At 50.1% G+C, this 18677-nt stretch overlaps 3 protein-coding genes across 3 annotated transcripts in view; 2 read left to right on the forward strand and 1 right to left on the reverse strand.

Annotated features, from left to right (window-relative positions):
- LGALS12 (galectin 12) overlaps positions 1 to 18677 on the reverse strand; it is a 73700-nt gene that overhangs the window by 15327 nt on the left and 39696 nt on the right. The gene's annotated exons all lie outside the window — the stretch shown is intronic.
- Positions 1012 to 2887, forward strand: LOC140915168 (phospholipase A and acyltransferase 3). The gene is made up of 3 exons (XM_073354745.2): positions 1012 to 1141; positions 1751 to 2019; positions 2789 to 2887. The coding sequence occupies exons 1-3, from the start codon at positions 1012 to 1014 to the stop codon at positions 2885 to 2887; spliced, it is 498 nt and encodes a 165-aa protein (XP_073210846.2).
- On the forward strand, positions 6711 to 17145 carry LOC140915169 (phospholipase A and acyltransferase 3). Its single transcript, XM_073354746.1, has 5 exons — positions 6711 to 6725; positions 9308 to 9404; positions 14144 to 14319; positions 15050 to 15253; positions 17059 to 17145. The coding sequence occupies exons 1-5, from the start codon at positions 6711 to 6713 to the stop codon at positions 17143 to 17145; spliced, it is 579 nt and encodes a 192-aa protein (XP_073210847.1).

An 18677-nucleotide genomic window follows, 5' to 3' on the forward strand; every position in this document is an offset into this window, starting at 1 on the left:
AGATGAATGATGAGACGCGAAATAATTCCACCTCCTGCATCAGGGTGAAGATCCCCTCCGTCCACGTAAGTGCAGCCACATGCCCAGCCACACTCATGACTTTTGCTCATGATCCGGATAACGCTGAGCCCTGAAGTCAGTGACACTTTCTGGGTCCTGTGCCCTCTAGTGCCTTCTGCAATATTTGAGCCACAAAAAGCCACCCAGGGAGAGCCACCCCTCCCCCCACCTAGCTCCACAAATAAACAGGGTTATGGTTCCCTTGAGCTTAGGTTTCATGGGGTCAAATCCAACCTGCCAGCATCCCATTAAAGAGCCTTAATATGTCACCAAGCAATGTCTGCAGGGATGGTGCTCTTCATGATCACCCCCACTCCCCAATATTATCTGGCCCTATCAAGGAAACCTCAGTTACAAGCCAACAGCAAGATCTGGGATGAGAATGGAAACTGTGGGGAAATTAGGCACATGGGACTGTTATCAGAGAACGGTGGAGTGACTCTGCTTAAATCAATGGGGTTAGGGCCAGATTCTGCTCTCAGTGCCCCTGGGGTAGATCCAGAGTCACCCACTGACTGCAATGGGGGTCCAGGCTGGATTCTGATCTCAGCTCCCCCTGGGGTTCATCTGGAGTCACCCACTCACTGCAATGGAGTCAGTCCCGGATTCTGATCTCACTTATGTCTGGTGTAAATCCAGAGTAACTCCAGTGAATTTAACAGGGCTGGGGCCAGCTTCTGATCTCCTGCACTCTAGTCCAATCTAGCATAATCCCATTGAATTATGAGGCTGGGGCTAGATCTTGCTTTCATTTATCCTGGTCTAAACCTGGAATAACTCCAGATTGATAGCAATAGAGTAAGAGTCAGCAACTTATCCCACTGGAAACCCATGGCATCACTCCAGATTGATAGCACATTCCAGCCCTCCGTATTCATGTGTTCTTGCTGATGCAACTTTCCCCTTTGGAGAGCCCTTTCCTATGTGGCCACGATTCACCATGGGTCTCTAATGGGATCCCCATATCTCCTCTCCGAGGTGGAACTCAAACCCGGTGACCTGATTGAGATCTTCCGCTCATGCTACCAGCACTGGGCAATCTACGTCGGTGATGGCAAAGTCGTTCACCTGGCTCCTCCTTGTAAGTGCCCCCCTCCCTAAAGGGGAGGTGTCTTTTGCTGGAGGCTGAAGGTGGGTCCCGGCCATGGGAGTGCCTTAGGGGTTTCTATCTGCAGAGGAGCCAGTGCTCTGTGCAGGATTTGGGGATCCCATGCCATGGGAGCTGCAGCCCTTATGTGCCTTGGAGGCCAGCTGCATGAACGTTCAGCAGTACTGACTGCCATACAGCAGAGTGTAGTACTGCCTACTGGCACTGGGGGGAGCTGGAACAGCTACAGCCCTGAAGAGTGTGGTTGGGCTCGCTGCCACTGGGGGACTCAGTGCTCCAGCCTCCGGAGGCTGCACTACCCCTGGCTGTCCCCTGCTGGTGCGGAAGGGGACTGCAGGCAGCACAGGGTGGAGGTGCAGAGCAGAGATTGGCTGTATGCAAAGCTGCCTGCTGCCTCTGCTCCTGCAGCCACAGGAAGGTGTGGTTGGGTGGGGAATGCCCACGTATCAGCCACTGTTCCCAGCCTCCAGGGATGCGAGGAGACCTCTGGGGAGATGCAATTTCCCCCAGGCACCATGGAATCTCCCTGCGTCATACCCAGCTCAGTGCCGACTCAACGGATCTCGCTCTCCCCCACCCAAGGTGAGCACCCCACGGACGGCGTTGCCAGCGTCCTGGCTGCCCTGTCCGACAGAGCCTATGTGAAGAAGGACTGGCTGGAGGACGTGGTGCGCAAGGACCGCTACCGGGTGAACAACAAGCACGACGAGACTCACCACCCGCTGCCAATCTCCAAGATCGTCCGGCGGGCCCAGGAGCTGGTGGGGCGCGAGATGCCCTACAACCTGACCAGCCACAACTGTGAGCACTTCGTCATGGAGCTGCGCTATGGCGTGGCCATGAGCGACCAGGTGGGTGTGAGAGGGACAGGGCCTCACACCAGCATGGTGACCGTGACCCATGGATCGAACCTGGCCCCCCCCAGACCTAAGCGCCTGAGCCTCCTGGGACAGCAGCTGGTCCTTAGGGGTGAATGAGACTCAGCCCTCCCAGGAATGTCATTGCCTTGCAGCGTGGCTGATGTACTGCAGGGTACAGTTCCGCCTGTTGCCCCAGGATCTCCTCAAGTAGCTGCAGCCCCCTGTGTGACCACTATCAATGCCCCACTCTCCCCCAGCACGAATTACTATTTGGTATTTGTTTTGTGGTGGCGCTTAGGAACCCCGCTCACTGACCAGGACCCCATTGCAATAGACTCTGTACAAACCCAGTCAAACCCAGCGTCGGACCCCCTGCAAAACGAATCCAGCAAGTTCCCTTCCCCTGAAATGATTGCACGACCAGAGCATGTCAGCGGCTACCTCTGTTCCCCTGCCTTGGTGCCTCTTCACAGCCCCAGCAGGCTGCTGCTGCCTCCTTTCCTTTAAGTATTACAGCTCTGCGTTAGTAGCAAGAAGCTGTAGGGGCAGGCGGGGGAGAGCGGGATTCATGCCCCTAGGACGGAAGATCTTGACCTATCCTGTGGCCTCCCTGGACAGAGCTTTTGCAGCAGGTGCTGCTTGACGTCTCATGGGCTGGCCGGACGTCTCAGCCTTCCTTTCCATCTCGCTTGCCTCAAGCCTGTAAATGACCCCACATGGGAACCCCCGTGTCTGATGGGCACTTTGTTCTGTTCTGCAGGTCACAGAAGCAATAGCCATGGGCACTGTGGGGGTGATGGGAGTGGCGGCGGCTGTGATCAGATCCATGGCTCAGAGACGCAAGCATCGGAAGGAGTAGCAGCAGATGGAGGGAGAGGGGTTCGTACCTGCACTGGCTTGGGGCGATTAACCCAGCTCTCATCCTTTATCATCAGATTGTTTTCAGTGCAAGATGAAAGGTAAATGAGATTTCGTGAACAAAGCTGCCCCATAGCTGACACCCAATTGTATCCCAATAAACTCATCTTGAGACCCTGCGTCTTGCTGTCTGGGCTGAAAACATACAGTAATGTGGCTCATAGCTTGGTCACCTTGTGCTGTGGTTTCCCATCTTCTCTCCCATGCTAAGCCGGGTTGGGCTGGCTCAGTGTATTCACGAATGATCTCCTGGGAAATTGCACTGATTCAACAGGGGACGCTCTGAGTGAGGTGCTCCCTTTCTGATGTAACCCAAGATCATAATCATGAAAGATCCCAAGGCACTTTTGTGAAAGAACCTCTAGGGTTTTAACCCTCGGGTCCTGGTCAAATACCCAGGGGGGTCATTTCATTCTGTCTTCTTAAATTCCTCCCTGTCGTTTCAGATGGATGCAGAACTCATCTGGCTTCCTTAGCGGGTGGGTAGTATTGCTATTAAACATTTGTAGTGTTCCACTCCAGAAGCAGCTGCATGTCATTGCCGGATGAGGGATCCCTGTATAAATAATCCCCATGCCTCACCCCAGAGATGGCTTCATCTCAGCTCTGTGTGGTGTAGAGAGGTTTGGCTAGAGCTCGTCTCTCTCCCAGAGCGGAGGGGGACCACACCGCCTCGCTACTTCCTTCCAGTCATTGACGGGGAATTAGCTTGGCCGCGGGAGTCTATCGCCGCGGCTGCAGTAGAGGCAAACACAGCCAGTTATTCGTGCCCGGCCCGTGGTCGGCGGACAATAGTGAGTCAGTGGCTCAGGCCCTTGGGCAGGGGCTGAGCAAGGCAGGTAAACAACAAGCCCAGGCCCTTGGCTCAGAAGGGCCTGGAAGAGGGGGAGACTGCCATCCACAAGTTGGGTGGCAGGGGGGAGGCAGGCCCACCCACTCCACTGCGTCCCACCCCGGGGCCCTAGCAGCGGCAGAAGGCCTGCTGTTGAGTCAGTGGGGATCCTGGCTGCAACACACTGACCTAGGCTCTGGCAGTGCTGCAGCCAGACTCGGGTCAGCTGCCCCCGGGCCACTTCCAAACTCCCGCTCTGGAGGTACCTAGGTTAGGACGGTGTCTTCCGGGGGGTCAAGCACCATGGGGTCCTCTGGGTAACTGGCGAAGGGCAGGATGGGCAGCTCCTCAGGGCTCTGGTTGGTGATGGGCATCGGCAGGTCAGGTCGAGCCTCGGATCCACTGTAAGTTGCTGGGATCTCCCAACCAGGAGCTAGGCCAGAGGCATCTGGCCTCTCCAATGGCTGCGCCTCGAGTGAGCTCTGGGGTCGGGCTTTTATACTTCCTGTCCTGCGCCTTGACCTCTGGGGGGTGGGCACGGGACTTGCTGGCTCCACCCACTCTGGTGTTGGGAGGGGCTCATCCCTCTCCGGGTCGGCAGGGAACTACACCGCCTCGCTACAGCTGGATAAACAGCACCTGCACCCCACCAGAAATAGCTGCATCTCAGCATCGGCCGAACAATCCCTGTGTAAACATCGGTCATGTTGCATCCCAGAGCGGGCTGGATTTCAGCACTAACTGAGAGATCCCTGTATAACCTGCTGCAGCACAAACCAGTGCTATTGAGCTGGCTGTAAGAACTCACTTTGCTCATCTGAAAATGTATTATTTAAAAACGAAATCCTGGTTTTTGAGCCAATCTCATAATACCTCTTGCAGCTGCACTCCTGAGTTTGAACATGCAGGGTTGTGGCAATACTGTAACATTTCTGTTTTAAAATCCATTTATATGATTTCTGGCTATTTCCCCTTGCAACACCCTAAACATTTTCTCTCTGTGATGGGGTTCCTGGGGTATAGCCTCTCCTGTGGGACTGCAAGCCCTCTGTCCCTCCAACCTGGGGTATCCTCACACACTGTGATGCTGTATCAAGTTACAGAGTAACAGCCGTGTTAGTCTGTATTCGCAAAAAGAAAAGGAGTACTTGTGGCACCTTAGAGACTAACCAATTTATTTGAGCATGAGCTTTCGTGAGCTACAGCTATTACCAGCAGCTATTACCAGCAGGACAGTGGGGTGGGAGGAGGTATTGTTTCATGGTCTCTGTGTGTATATAATGTCTTCTGCAGTTTCCACAGTATGCATCCGATGAAGTGAGCTGTAGCTCATGAAAGCTCATGCTCAAATAAATTGGTTAGTCTCTAAGGTGCCACAAATACTCCTTTTCTTTTTGTATCAAGTTACAAATCTCTGGCAGGTTCTGCACCTATACAGCCATCCACAGACAGAGACACATCCAACAGAGTTACATGAATGCTTCTCCCGGCCACTCATGTACCCTCGATAGGGAGGTTCCAGCCAATTCCCATCAGCTCCCCAGCCTTGTACCCCAGAACTGTACCGTCCTGCCCTGGTCAGAAGCCTGATCAGTGTAAGTTCATTACCAAGTCCAACCCCACTTCAATGTGGAGAGGGCACAGACTAGCTTTTGTAAACTGATCTGAGATTTCCCAAGCACTTCAACCAAAACTCAGTTTTAGGTAAAATAGAAAACATATTTGTTAACTACAGAAAGATTGATTTTAGGTGCTTATAAGTAGCAAGTGTAGAGATCAAAGTTTAAACAGGATTTGAATCAAGCAGTGTCTCACCCTGGTAGATGGTACAAACATGTCACAGATCTTCAGTACACAGGCTGGAACTCTCCGCCAGCCTGGGACCCTCCCTAGTTCAAAGCCTTTGTCCCCCAGACCTTTCTTCCAGATGGTGAATTGGGGGGTGAGTGAGGCCAAGCCATGATGTCACTACCCCTCTTTAGAGTTTCTTCCAGCTTGCTGGAAAGCTCTATGGTTGTGACATGGGTGTCCACCCCCATTGGTCAAGCATTCTCCATCCTCTAGGTGTTCCCTCTGAGAAATCTCCATTGTATACAGCTCCTGGGATAGTGGATTCTCTTTAATGGGCCATCAGCACATCTGGCTATTCCATTGTTGTACCTGAAAGGCTGGTTGGGGGTATACCCCACCTCACAACACAACACACATAGCAAAACTTCATAACTTCACATACAAGGATAACACATACAATCCAACAGGATAGTAATGTTCAACAGATCAAGACCTTTAACATGATACCTCACAAGACATACTTTGTGCAAAACATATCAATTATATGACAGGGGTGAGTATGGGGATCACAGGGTGTGGCTTTGAGGTACAGAGTGCCACGCTCTCCTTCCTTGATGATACTTATGGCAATGAATCTGCCTCACGTCTGGTCTACTTTTAGCTTTTCTTTTCCAGCAATGAGCTAAACAGGTTCCCCAGGAACCACAACAAGCCGGTGTCCATTCATGCTACTTAGATGCGATGCGAACACCTAAGGGTATGTCTTCACTCGCGATTTTAAAGCGCGGCCGTGGCTGCGCTTTATCATGGCTGTGTAGTTGTGGCACCAGCGCTGAGAGAGCGAGCTCTCCCAGCGCTGTGAAAAGGGGAATAGCTACCAGCACCGGCGCACCGTCTGCACGGCCATTTTACAACGCTGCAACGTGCAGCGCTCAGGGGAGTCTTTTTTCACCCCCCGAGCGAGAAAGTTGCAGCGCTGTAAGGTGGCAGTGTAAACAAGGCCTACGTTTGTTTTATCAATTACCGAGGATTTATATAGGTGACATGTTTGCATTAGTCAAGGGGAAACTGAAACCTTAATTTCTTTAAAACAAAGAAACCCTGAGAAAATAAGTCATTCTGCTTCTGAAGCTCAACGAAAATGCCACTTAAAGGGGTAAGTACTAACTGAAACGGCTTGTATATCAGAATAACTTGCATTGGGCTTGTCCTTTATTCATAGCTTCATAGAACCATAGATTCCAAGGCCAGAAGGGATCATTGTGATAATCTAGTCTGACCTCATGTCTAACGAAGGCCAGCAAACTCCCCCAAAATAATTCCTAGAGCAGAGCTTTTAGAAAAAACATCCAATCTTAAGTTCAGAGTGGTCAGTCATGGAGAATCCACCACAACCCTAGGTAAGTTGTTCCAATACTTAATTACTCACACTGTTAAGAAGGAACATTTCTACTTTGACAAATTGCCATTTGCAGATGGAAAAACGTTGCACTGAAAAATTCCTGACCAGCTCTATTACTAAGGAAGCAGACGGTGGAAGGGATGGATTTTCCAGAGACACCAGCTCTCATTTAGGCACCTAAATGAAAGGTCCACATTTTCAGAAACGTCCAGCCAGCCAACAGGAAATGGGTATTGCTGTGCTCTAGCCCTTTGGACAATCCAGCCAGTTAATCTCTTCACCTCATTATATACAGGTTATGATGCACTAAAAGACCATGGGGTGGGGTTAATTTAGTTACTACATTTTTATTAAAGATAAATATTTAACAGCATAAATTATTTTCTTACATCCATATGAAAAGAGAGAGAGAGAAATACACAGATAAAGGAATTCAGTTCAGGCTATAAGTTATATTGGATAAACATTGTTTTCCTAGAGAAGTTTTATCCTTTTCTTTCAGCCCACCTTTTCTCAGCTAGGTGTTCAGTCACTGATCTCATTCAGGGAGTGTGTGGCTCCATTTCTCTGAATTGTTTTATTCTGGTGTGCCACACTTTTGTGGATTATAGCCACATAAATAAGGATTCTATTAGGATAGGCATTCCATTACACCAGCCTCATAAGTTGGCTGGAGACCAGGAATCTCTGACTCTCAGGCTCTTCCTGTTGGAAATCAGAAATGAAGAAAATGAAAGTGACCAGGACCAAGAGAAAAGACGAGGATACAGCTCAGGGCAGCACTTCCTCCCCGCAGAGGAATTAGCGCAAAAATCCTTATCAAAAGCTTTTGGCTGACTCTGGTGTTCTGTGATTATAAACAGCAAATAAGCAATTTTGAGTCCTCTGTTTTGCTTCTTGCTGCAATTAGCCCTTGTAGTCATATAGCAACTGATACAGTAACAATCAAACAGCTGGCTGCGGCAAGACTAAGTGCTATGTAAAAACAAATTACTATGAAGGTGCCTGTTTTGGCTCCATAGGGAAGGAGACATTGAATTTTGCACCTGAAACAACCTGTTATACACAGAGAATACAGGGTGTTCTTACAAAATGACCAGACCGACCCTTTGAGCCCACAATGATTTTTCTGAGAACGAACAAGGGAATGTGTTGATTAGTTTATGAGTGAAAATTAATGAATAATGGAACACAGGATGTAGACTGGGTGGGACCTCCTGGGTCCCTGAGTCCCATCCCTGCTATCCCCAGCCAGCCCCATCATATCATCCCAGTCAGAAACGTTGCCACCTCCATCTTCAAACTAAATGGGCTCTGTGTCCCCACTTGCCCTATTGGGAGGTTGCTCAGGGTCGACCTCAGGGAAAATGCGCCCTGGGAGAATTTGTATTTTGGTGCCCCTGGACAGCGGAAAACAAGAGTTACTCCATTTTGAAACCCTTCCCACCTTACCTGAAAGCAGGCAGCTCACATAGACATGACATTGGGCAGAAAAATAGCAAGCTTGTGGAAAAACTGCAGACAGTAGTAAAGCAGCAGGTCATGACATTGAGTGCAGCAGCAAGTGCTTAACCACAATGTTGGTGCATGGCCAAAGTCATAACTACAGAGATGAACAAGAGGAAGGAAACCATGGAGAGACACTGCTGCTGCTTAAGAACTGCTAGCAAGAGCCGCTGTCACAAATTCTTCTCCCTATCCCCAATGACCCATAGACAACTGGCCATTGGAAGCAGGGCGCATTCAGCATCACCTTGGCTTGCATATAGTAGCAATTCAGGGTGCTTTAACTTATTGCAATAAGGATTTTTGTGCTAATAAAAGGCATTGTGTGTTTGAACTGCTTGTGTCAATCACTTATTGGATGGAGGTGCCGTGTGTTCGGGGAATTCCTGAGACCACCCCAGCATAGTGGACCCTTGCAGGGAGGATGGGGTAGTAAACACTCTTGGGCCCCACTGCTCCCCTGGGTCCCTACCCCACTATCACCCCAGGCTCCTCTGCCTCCCCCTGCATTGCCCCGAGCTCCCTTCTGTGGTCTTGTACCCCAGGTGCACTCCGCTCCTTGCCTCTTGACCAGGGTGCCCTCGGCAGTCACCTACTTCGCCCACCCATAAGTTTAGCCCTGCGGCTGCTCCAGGACCTCCCTCCTCTGATGGGTAGAAACATCCTTATTTCCAGTCTCAATTGACTACTTCTGTCTCCAGTGAAAGTCCCTTACCGCTAGCTTTTGAGTTACTCCAAGCCCAGGGCATCTTTTCCTTTTGTCTCTGATCGCTCAGCAGCTACCGTGTCTCTCTGCCATTTTGACTGGACAATAATTTTTTCTCCTGCAGCGGAAACCCAGGTCTGGAGACCTGATTGAGATTGACCGAGGGTTTTACAAGCACTGGTGTGTCTATGTGGGAGATGATTACATTGTCCATTTAACAGGTGAGATGGGTGGCTTTCGTTCCTTGTGTGAAGCAGTCAGCAGGGAGCTGGTGAGATACCATGCAGATCAGGCCGAGGCAGGTTCATGCTCTAGGTTCTCAAGTACCTGTAACTAGCGCTGGGGGACATTTTTCATCCTACGCTTTTTGTGTGTGTGTGAAAAAAATGCAGATTTGATGACACAGAAACATTTGGCAAATTTGTGTTAATTTTGCCAAATTGTTGGTTAAAAAAATAAATAAAAATTCAAAACTAAACCCTAAACATTTTGATTTTTTTAGTTTCAACGTTTTATTTTAAAAAATTTAAAAAACCATGTAGAGATGCTTGAAACAAAACCTTTAGTTCGCCCCCAAATTAATTTTTTTCACACAAACTTTGGATTCTCCAAAAATTTTAAAAAATTCATTTTTGGGTGAACCCAAAAAAAACATTTGTTGTATTCATTTATTTGTCAGAATTGTCAGCTAATTAAAAAATCCATCATTCACCTATGTCGTCTTATAGCCCACACACTGTGTCTTTGGCCGCCCTCTAATGGCTGTTCTGCAAAGAGGTTTATTCTGACGTGGCTAGTTAGAGCCTTTGAACTAACAGATACATGTTTTCAAGCTCACTTCTCCTGGGTCATTGGATCCAGTCCCTGCTAGCACAGCCAACCCCGTGATAGAATCCTGCTCAGAAACGTATCCAGCTCCATCCTCACACGAGCTGAGGGTGTTTGCCCCCCACTCCTCCAATGGGGAAGCTGCTCCAGAACCTCCTTCCTCTGATGGGTAGCAACCTTCTTCTCCTCTCCAACCTCAATTGATTCCTGGCCAGTTTATCTCCAGTCATTCTTGTGCCAACATTGTCCTTTAGCTTCAATTGCTCATCTTGCTGCTTGGTGTACCCATAACAGTCCCTCCTGAGCCCCCCCTGCCATTTTTGCGGTTTTACACAATCCCATTTTTCCTGTTTATAAAAAGTGTTTAAAACACATTTTTTCTCTCTGCTCTGCTTTGATAGACCCTACACTCACACAAGGGAAACTGACTACATTGGGGAAACAGGGCATGCAATCATGCCATTTAATGCACAAAAGCGACAGATCAAGACAACAGATTTTTTTTCCTCTCCATTCGCTTTTGGTTCTTGTCATTTTGGTTCTTGGCATTTATGACTTGGGCTGGTTGACAAGTTTCCAATGAAACCTTTTCCCATCCAAAACTGGGGTTTTGCCATGGGAAAAAATAGCTTTCAGTGGAAATTTCCAGCAGGAAAATCGAAACAAAGCAGATTGTTTCAGGCCAACATTAATCTTTTCCTCCCTCTAATTTGCCAGGCTGCCTTGTGTGAGTTCTAGTTCTGGGTCTCTCGTGCTTTCCATTTTCCCCTGCTCCCCATTGGAACCCCATTGGAATCTTTCATGAGGCACAATGGCCGTCCCCAGGGCTGAGCTGCTGCAGGGCATCATAGGGAGCCCATGAAAGACCCGAAGACCTGGAACTACAACTCCCTTGAGGCCCACAGCAGCTCAGGCAGATGCAGAGATTAATGCTGAACCTGAAGTGAAATGTTTCCATTCAGGGATGTTAGAATTGTTTCATTTTGTTTCATCAAAAATTGAATCAAAAATATTTTGGGAATTTTTTTGTTGCACAAGCAGGTTTCAGACATTTTGACTTTTTGTTCTGATTCAGGATGAAAACTAATGTTGGCATTTCCTGTGGGACAGAAATTCAATTTTTTTTAACAGTTCTACTTTTAACCAAAGTGAGCAGGAAAGAGTTAATGGTTGCCATCAAGCATGTCTTTGATCTAGGAAGTCACAGACCTCATTACAGCTTATGAGCCTGCTAGCTGCCCTGCATTCAGACTAAATGGAAGAAGCAATTAAATTTCTTTACATAGTGAAAGATGAAACAATAGAAGCCACTGCCCAAGACTCTGGGTCTCTTGAGAAAGGCTGGGCAAGAAAACTCAGGGATAAGGAGAGGAGTTTTCCTGGGAGTGATTGAAAACACAGGGGCTAGGGCATTGTTTGGTTCAGTTGTTTGTGTCAGAGCAGAGACAAAAAAACAAGCAGAAAGCGGAAAGAAAGCCAGAGAAGCACTAGTAGCGTGGCCCTGAGGGAGAGCTCCTTGGGATACAGGACTGTCAGGAGAGGCAGGCATCTCTACACTAAACATGCCGAGTTCTTCCAACCTTTCCTCACGGGTCACATTTTCTAAACCTCTGATTATCATTGTTGCTGTCCTTTGGACTCTCTTCAATTTGCCCATATCCTTCTTGGATCCTCCTAGCTATCCCGCTAGGGCTGCGTTGGGGATAGAAAGTAGCCATCAATGAGTAGTGCTGCTTGTCCCAAGAACTCAACCATCATAAATCAGGCTCCAAGAAGTCACAAGATACTTTTCAAATAATAAAGATGGGGTTCTGTTCATTTGTATTCAGGCGTTCAAGCCTCTAAGGGCCACATTTTCAAGTTTTTCTCTGCACACATGTGGGTTAGAAACTTTATTTTCTTTTTATATGAAAGCTGAGAGTCTTGTGTAATCACAGGACTCCAAAAGCTGGATATTTAAAAAGAACATCAAATATCATGAGACTCGCAATGAAATTGTTGCCAACTCTCACAATATATGTGTACATGTGGTTGCTAGCTGATATTTGGGGCCTGGCAGTGTTGTTTCTGTTAAGGTGAGGAATTGATGATCTGAGTCAGGTGTATTCCTTGGTACAAATTTGTTTTTTTTACAAGGAATGGACACACAATCCTGTTTCCTTGAATGTAGTAAAAACGAAGAAACAGCTGGCAGTTTCCTTGCTCAGAACTCCCTGAGTCTGCCTCTCCAGTGGGCTGTGTGCCCAAGAAGCCCTGGCTCTCTGCTTCTGCTCAGTATCACGCTCATGACTAGATCCCTGTGTGGCGTGACGGGGTAAGGCCAGATGACTATAGGAAAGTAGTGAGAAACAAGTATATTAGCCCCAGGCTAAACAAATCCGTGTTACCATGGTAACCAAATGGCAGTTGCTCCAGGTCAGTTAAGACACCTGGGGCCAATTAAGATCCTTCTAGAAAGCAGTGGTGATAGCTAGGGACACCTGAAGCCAATCAAGGGCTGGCTGGAACAAGTTAAAAGCCTCCCAGCTAGTCAGTTAGGTGTGCATGTCAGGAGCTGTAGGAGGAAGCTATACTGCTGGAAAAACTGGTAGTACAAACCCTACCAGGCACAAGGAAGGAGGCCCTGAGGTAAGGGTGAAGTAGATGTTGAGGAAGTGGGGGGCTGCTGTCGGGAAGTGGCCGAGGGAATTGTACTCGTCCTGTTTCAAAAAGTCAGCTACCAAGAGCTGCTACTATTAGCAGGGCTGTCCCTAGCGATTGTGGTGCCCTATGCAGCCCCTCCGGGGGGGGGGACTGGCCCTGGGCCTCTGGGGTGTGTGTGTGTCCCAGGCCTCTGGGGGGGGGGGTGTAGAGGGCGTTGTGCCCAAGGGCTTTGGGGGGCAGGAGCAGCCAGCACAGGAAGGCAGCAGGAGTTGGGCCTGCCCCTGCACTCATGGGGCAGCAGGAAGTGGAGTGACCTGGCCCCAGCCTGCTCTGCTCCCAGGCCTGGGGGAAGGGGGGGGAACTGCCCCCCAGCACTCACCGGTGGCATGGCTGGGAGCTGGCATAGTGGAGGGGGCTGTGGCTGGTTGCTCCGCTGCCCGGTGACTGCAGGACGGGCCTAACTCCTGCTGCAGTCTCCTGGGATGCATAGCTGAAGGGGTGGGGTTTGGGGTGGGAAGAGGTGGGGGCTGAGGGGAAGGGGTGGGGCAGGAGCACAGGCAGCTACCCTGGGCTCTGCTGTACACAGCCCATGAGCGACTGGCTTAGCCGTCCAGGGGATCGGGCTGGCTGCTGGAGCTGGATGCAGCACACGGCTGCGTAGGGCACCAGGAAATTTGGGGCAATTTGGTGCCCCAAATTTCCTGGTGCCCTACACAGCTGCATAGTTTGCATATGGGTAGGGATGGCCCTGACTATTAGGGTCCCTGGGCTGGAGCCTGGAGTAGAGGATGGGCCTGGGTCTCCGCCCACCCCGATTAATCACAGAGACTGAGACAACAGAGATTGTGCGAGGGAGGGTTGCTTCTTCCCACCTCCCTTACTGGCTTACGATGAAAAGGGCTCAGTAGGCTGTGACCCTGGCCTCTAAAGAGAAGGGCTACATGGAGGGTCGCAGTGAGTCTCTGAGGCTAGCCTAATGTGCCTGGCAGCGCGAGACCCACTGAGACAAGGTCGAAGCTTTTTCACAGCAGATACAAAACTGTGAATCCGCATCTGCCAGAATCAACGTGCATCTGACCTGTGATCCACTAGCCGTCTTTTATGTGTACCCGCATCTGTGCCACTCCTGCAGCAGCAAGCAGTCTCACAAGGGCTAGTAGCCGGGGAGAGGGGTGGAGATGAGTGAGTGGGGAGCGGGGTCTTGCAGGGAAGAGGTGGTGCCAGGGCAGGGACTGGGGGTAAGGGGTGGTGGAGGGGTAGGGTCTCAAGGAGAAGGGGTGGTGCGGAGGCAGGGGGAAGGGGAAGCAAGGGGGTGGAGTCTCGAGAAGGGGCAGCACGGGGGTGGCACATCGCGTGCTGCTCCCGGGGGCTCACAAGCGATGGCATGGCAGCAGCAGTGCATGTTACATCACAGCGGGGCGAACGGTTGGGGCGCCAGGGCCCTGCCTGTTTCAATCCCCATGACTCGGGGGTGGCTCCCACTGCCCAGGAGCCAGCGGGCTGGGAGCACGGACATTGCTGCCGGACTGGGCCATGGTGGGGATGCTGGCACTGCCCAAGGGGCCTGATCTGCTGGACAGGAAGTGGTGCAGTGAGCGGGTGCTGGACAGCCCCAACTTCAGTCACCCCAGCCCCTGGCTGTTGGCCGCCACCCCTGAGGGCACTGTGCCCCTGCCACCCACAGGCTGCCCGAGCTGGATGCTGTGGGCCGGGCACCACCGATGAGTAGAGCCCTGCGTGGTTATATCCGCAACCAATCCACTATCTGCAGAAATGATCCATGGATATCTGTGGATTTGCAAGGCTCTACTCATGACTCCTTCTCTTGGCTTCCTGCTTCCAACACCCATTGCCTAACCCCTGCTAAACCACTTGAGTTAGCTCTGGCCTGGCCATGTGGCTTAGTGTCTTCAGTGGAAGTCCCACTGTCTGCAGCTGGTTTAAACCATGTCAATGAGCTTCATTGCTCCTTATATTGAGCCAGAAAGAAGGTGCTTGACATCCCCATTGTCTTCGGGGATGAGACCCACCTTGATAGCAGCCATTAGCACCATTCAGCATGGCAATATGATGTAGTAGGCACCAGCAGGGACAACTGGAAGGTGGGTGTGGGCTCTGGCCATATGAATGAGCTCACAACCTGCCTTTCTGTCTCTGATCTCCAGATGGGGGGCAGATAGCTCAGTGGTTTGAGCATTGGCCTGCTAAACCCAGGGTTGTGAGTTCAATCCTTGAGGGGGCCATTTAGGGATGGGGCAAAAATTGGGGATTGGTCCTGCTTTGAGCAGGGGGTTGGACTAGATGACCTCCTGAGGTCCCTTCCAACCCTGATATTCTATGATTCTATGTGACTGAAAGGCCTGGCTTGGGCTCTGTTGCCTCCATCAATGGCCAGGCGGTGGTGAAGAAACAGCTCCTCAAACGTGTTGTAAGGAACTGCAACTATTGGGTCAACAACAAGCATGACAAGACCCTGAATGTGTATCCGGTGCCCAGAATCATAGCCCAGGTAAACAAAAGAGATGGGGAGAAAAGGACCTATCAAGTCTTGGCTGAGAACTGCGAACACTTTGCTAATGAGATGCGCTACAACACAGCAGTAAGTGACCAAGTATGTAACTGACTGGGTGTGGGTTATTGTTACCTGTGTCTGTGGGATAGGCAGGTCCATGTGCTGACGCCTAGCAAGGAGAACAGATCTGAGGGAGGAGCAGGGAGGGGACTGCAGCAGGTGCCCACGACTCCTTTGATGCATGTAAGGGACCTTTAGCAGGTATCGGATTTCTGGTGAGGTGAACATCGAGGTTGTTCCTTTGCCGACTGAAATTTCTACCAGGCCTGGCTTAAGACAGTTGGGGCACTAAAAACATTATGACCAGCACTAGCCCTTGCCCCTCTGCAGCATCAGCTTCCATCTGCCAGCCCCCAGGCCTCCACACTGACATCACACACGGCCCCCCGGCTACCCCAGCAGCCCCTGTGCACCTCCCATTGCCATCCCTCACCCTCTAGTACCAGTCTTCATGCTTTCCCTCACCTCAACCCCCTCCTCTGCCGCAGACTTCCTCTGTGACCTTGGGCAAGTCATTTAGTTTCACTATGCCTCAATTTCCCCAGTTATACCATGGGGATAATGGCACTGCCCTGCCTCCCAGAGGTTTGTGAGGATAAATACACTAATGTTCGTGAGGCACTCAGACATTACAGCGGTCAGGGTTGTACAAATACCTAGAAAACCCACTGAGCTTTTCTGAACAAAGCAGACATCTACAAACCACACAGCCTGACTGCTGGATATTTTTCCAGCCCTCAGTTGATGCTCCATTTTAGTCTGAGCGGTTTGCCAATGTTCAGGGCCTTCCTGGCTTGATTCCATTAGGAGGAGAAATTGATAACACATGTCAGTCCTATTCGTTGGTGTAATCCTATGTATTTACAAAGAATGCACAAAAATCCCAGTTTCCCTGAATGCAGTAGGAACAAACATAGACGCTGACTTCCACTGTTCCCGGGTGGTGCTCTACCCCCGCTTCACACCAGACCCCACCCCCACTTCACCCAAGTCCCCACCCAGCCTCTTTCTGACCCCATCCCACCCGTTCCTGTTCCATTCAACCCCCTCCCCTGCCTCTTCCTACCCCCGCTCCTCCCAGCACCTCCTGCATGCCGCTGAACAGCTGATCATGGCTGGCAGGAGGCGCTAGGAGGGAGAGAGAGGAGCTGATCTGCAGGGCTGCCCATGGGTGCTGAGCACCCACTGTTTTTTTTTTCCCGTGGGTGCTCCAGCCCCAGAGCACCCATGGAGTTGGTGCCTATGGGAACAAACAACATCTGGTAGTTTTCTTGTTCAGAAATCCAAGCCTGTTTCAAGTGAACTCTGTGTGCCCAAGAATCCCTGTGTCTACTCCCTTTTAAGGTCATGCTCCCCCTGCTTCTCTTGGCTTTCGATCTCTCACACACATATGAATCCAATCAATCCCCCAGCCCCTATGTATGCAATCAGTCCTCCTCCAACCACTTAGCTCAGCTTCTGATCAGCCCGGCCTTGGACCCTGGCTTCTTATTGTTTCAGCTATCACTACCTAAAGGGACATTTAATTGCTGCTTCCATTTAGCCTGAAGGAAAGCTAGTTAGTAAACCCAGCAATTTTTACAGTCTGTGATTTTCCTAAAGCTCAGCAGCAGCATTAACACCTCCTGTATAATGCTGTCTTCAGCCAGCTAGGATTGTTATCTGCAGCATTGACGTTCAAGGTTAAAATGCTTTATTTGCAGTGTGCTTTCCCCCAGCCCTCCCCAGGAGAAGCCTATTGAGACAAAGTGCCAATGAGCAGGCTGCATTCTGGGAGATTCTTGAGTTGTCTGGAGTCTGCCTGACTTATCGGGGATTCTTTTTGTTTCCAGGGTAATCGTGCAATGGACGTTGGTATTGGTGCAGAGATAGCAGTAATAGGGTTCAATATTCTGGCTCTCTTCTTTGGACAGCGGTAGCATCGTTGAACTTCTTCAGGCCAGAAACCATGCAGAAGAGAGGTTTTCTGTTCAAACAATTTATCAGCATGTACAAAAGATACAGATCAGGGCCATTGCAATGGAAACCAAAATAAATATTATACCTAGTCATTAACAGGAGTCTTGTCTCTTCAGTTACCCGTCAGTGGCCCAGAGTAGATAATGATTGTTGGAGTATTCTCTGAGTATCACTGAGCACCAAACTCAGAAGAACTGCTGCAGATGGAAGGAGTGGGGTTCATACCGGCTCTGCCTTGGGGCATTTCAGCCAGTTCTCATCAGACTATTTTCAGTGCCAGAGGAACGCTGAATGAGATTTCAGGAGTAAAGCTGCTCCACAGACTATGCCCAGTTAGAAAACTAAATCACTCATCTTGAGACCCATGTGTCTTGCCGTCTGGGATTAAAAGACGGAGTTACGTGGTTTATAGGTCATCGTGTACTGAGGTTCCAAAGCTAGGCAGGGCTGGGCTGGCTTCAGGCCTACATGAGAGACATCCTAGGAAATTTTACTGATTCAACAGGGGGTGGTTTTCTAAATGAGGTACTATCTTTTTGATGAGATCAAGCTTCAAGGTGCAGCAGAACTGCCCTAATTCCATTGTATTCAGAGTCTTTATTTGGACCTAAAAATTCACCAGTAGTTTGTGATATGTAGTTAAAGTTTTATTCTATAGTTACAACCCTTTATTAGTGATTTACTCTTCTAATTAAAGACAAGAAAGAAGAGGAGGATGTAGCCCACACCTACCCCAGCCATTCCCTCCTTGGAAGAGGGTCACAGGGTAACTCTGTTGCTATTCTATGCCTTGGGGAGTGAGACGGGGTGGGGAGACCCCATCCAGTGTGGAGTGAGTTCACCCCATCCTTCGAGCTGCCCTCTGTCCCAAGACTGTGAGACCTAAGGGCAAAAGTCCATAAAGTGGACTTGATCCACAGGGCTTTAAGGCCCAATGGCCAGAGTCTATGGAATTGCCTTGCTCCACAGGGCAATAGGGTCATGTGACCTACATCCGGGGGGGGGGGGAAGCCGTTCTCTGCAGGACAGTAAGGCCTAGTGGCCAGAGTCCATAGAGATACCAAGGGTTTGCAAGGCAGTAAGGACCAACAGTCAAAGTCAATAGAGATACCCCGGGTCTACAGGGTAGTAAGGCCTAGCAGCCAGCATCATTAATGATACTTTGAGTTCGCTGGCCACAAGATCTAGTAGCCCGAGTCAATGGAGATACCTCTCTGGGTGTGGCTGTATGGCCTAGTGCTTGGAGTCAACAGGGTTGCTCTCTGGGTGGGGCTGTATAGCCTAGCGGCTGGAGTCAAAGTTGCCCTCTGGGAGTTCACCCCATCACACACCCTCCTCCTCAAAAGGGCACCCAGTGGGGGCTCTTCTTCTCCCCCCTCCCCACCTATCCTCGGGGAAAAAAAAAAATCGGCATTGGCATATGCTTTCCCATGGCGATGTAGTACCTGAAAGTCATATAATTGTAGGACAAAATACCAGCGCGTGATTCATG

Source organism: Lepidochelys kempii, chromosome 7 (assembly GCF_965140285.1).
Source record: "Lepidochelys kempii isolate rLepKem1 chromosome 7, rLepKem1.hap1, whole genome shotgun sequence".
Taxonomy (NCBI): Eukaryota; Metazoa; Chordata; order Testudines; family Cheloniidae; genus Lepidochelys; species Lepidochelys kempii.

Bases quoted from the DNA above. Each gene is read 5' to 3' on its own strand.
- LOC140915168 (XM_073354745.2), top strand. From the start codon at position 1,012: ATGGGATCCCCATATCTCCTCTCCGAGGTGGAACTCAAACCCGGTGAC. The intron at 1,142-1,750 runs GTAAGTGCCCCC...CCCCCACCCAAG, and splicing joins CGTTCACCTGGCTCCTCCTT to GTGAGCACCCCACGGACGGC. The intron at 2,020-2,788 runs GTGGGTGTGAGA...TCTGTTCTGCAG, and splicing joins GCGTGGCCATGAGCGACCAG to GTCACAGAAGCAATAGCCAT.
- LOC140915169 (XM_073354746.1), top strand. The intron at 14,320-15,049 runs GTGCCCCTGCCA...ATCAATGGCCAG, and splicing joins CCGCCACCCCTGAGGGCACT to GCGGTGGTGAAGAAACAGCT. The intron at 15,254-17,058 runs GTAAGTGACCAA...TTTTGTTTCCAG, and splicing joins AGATGCGCTACAACACAGCA to GGTAATCGTGCAATGGACGT.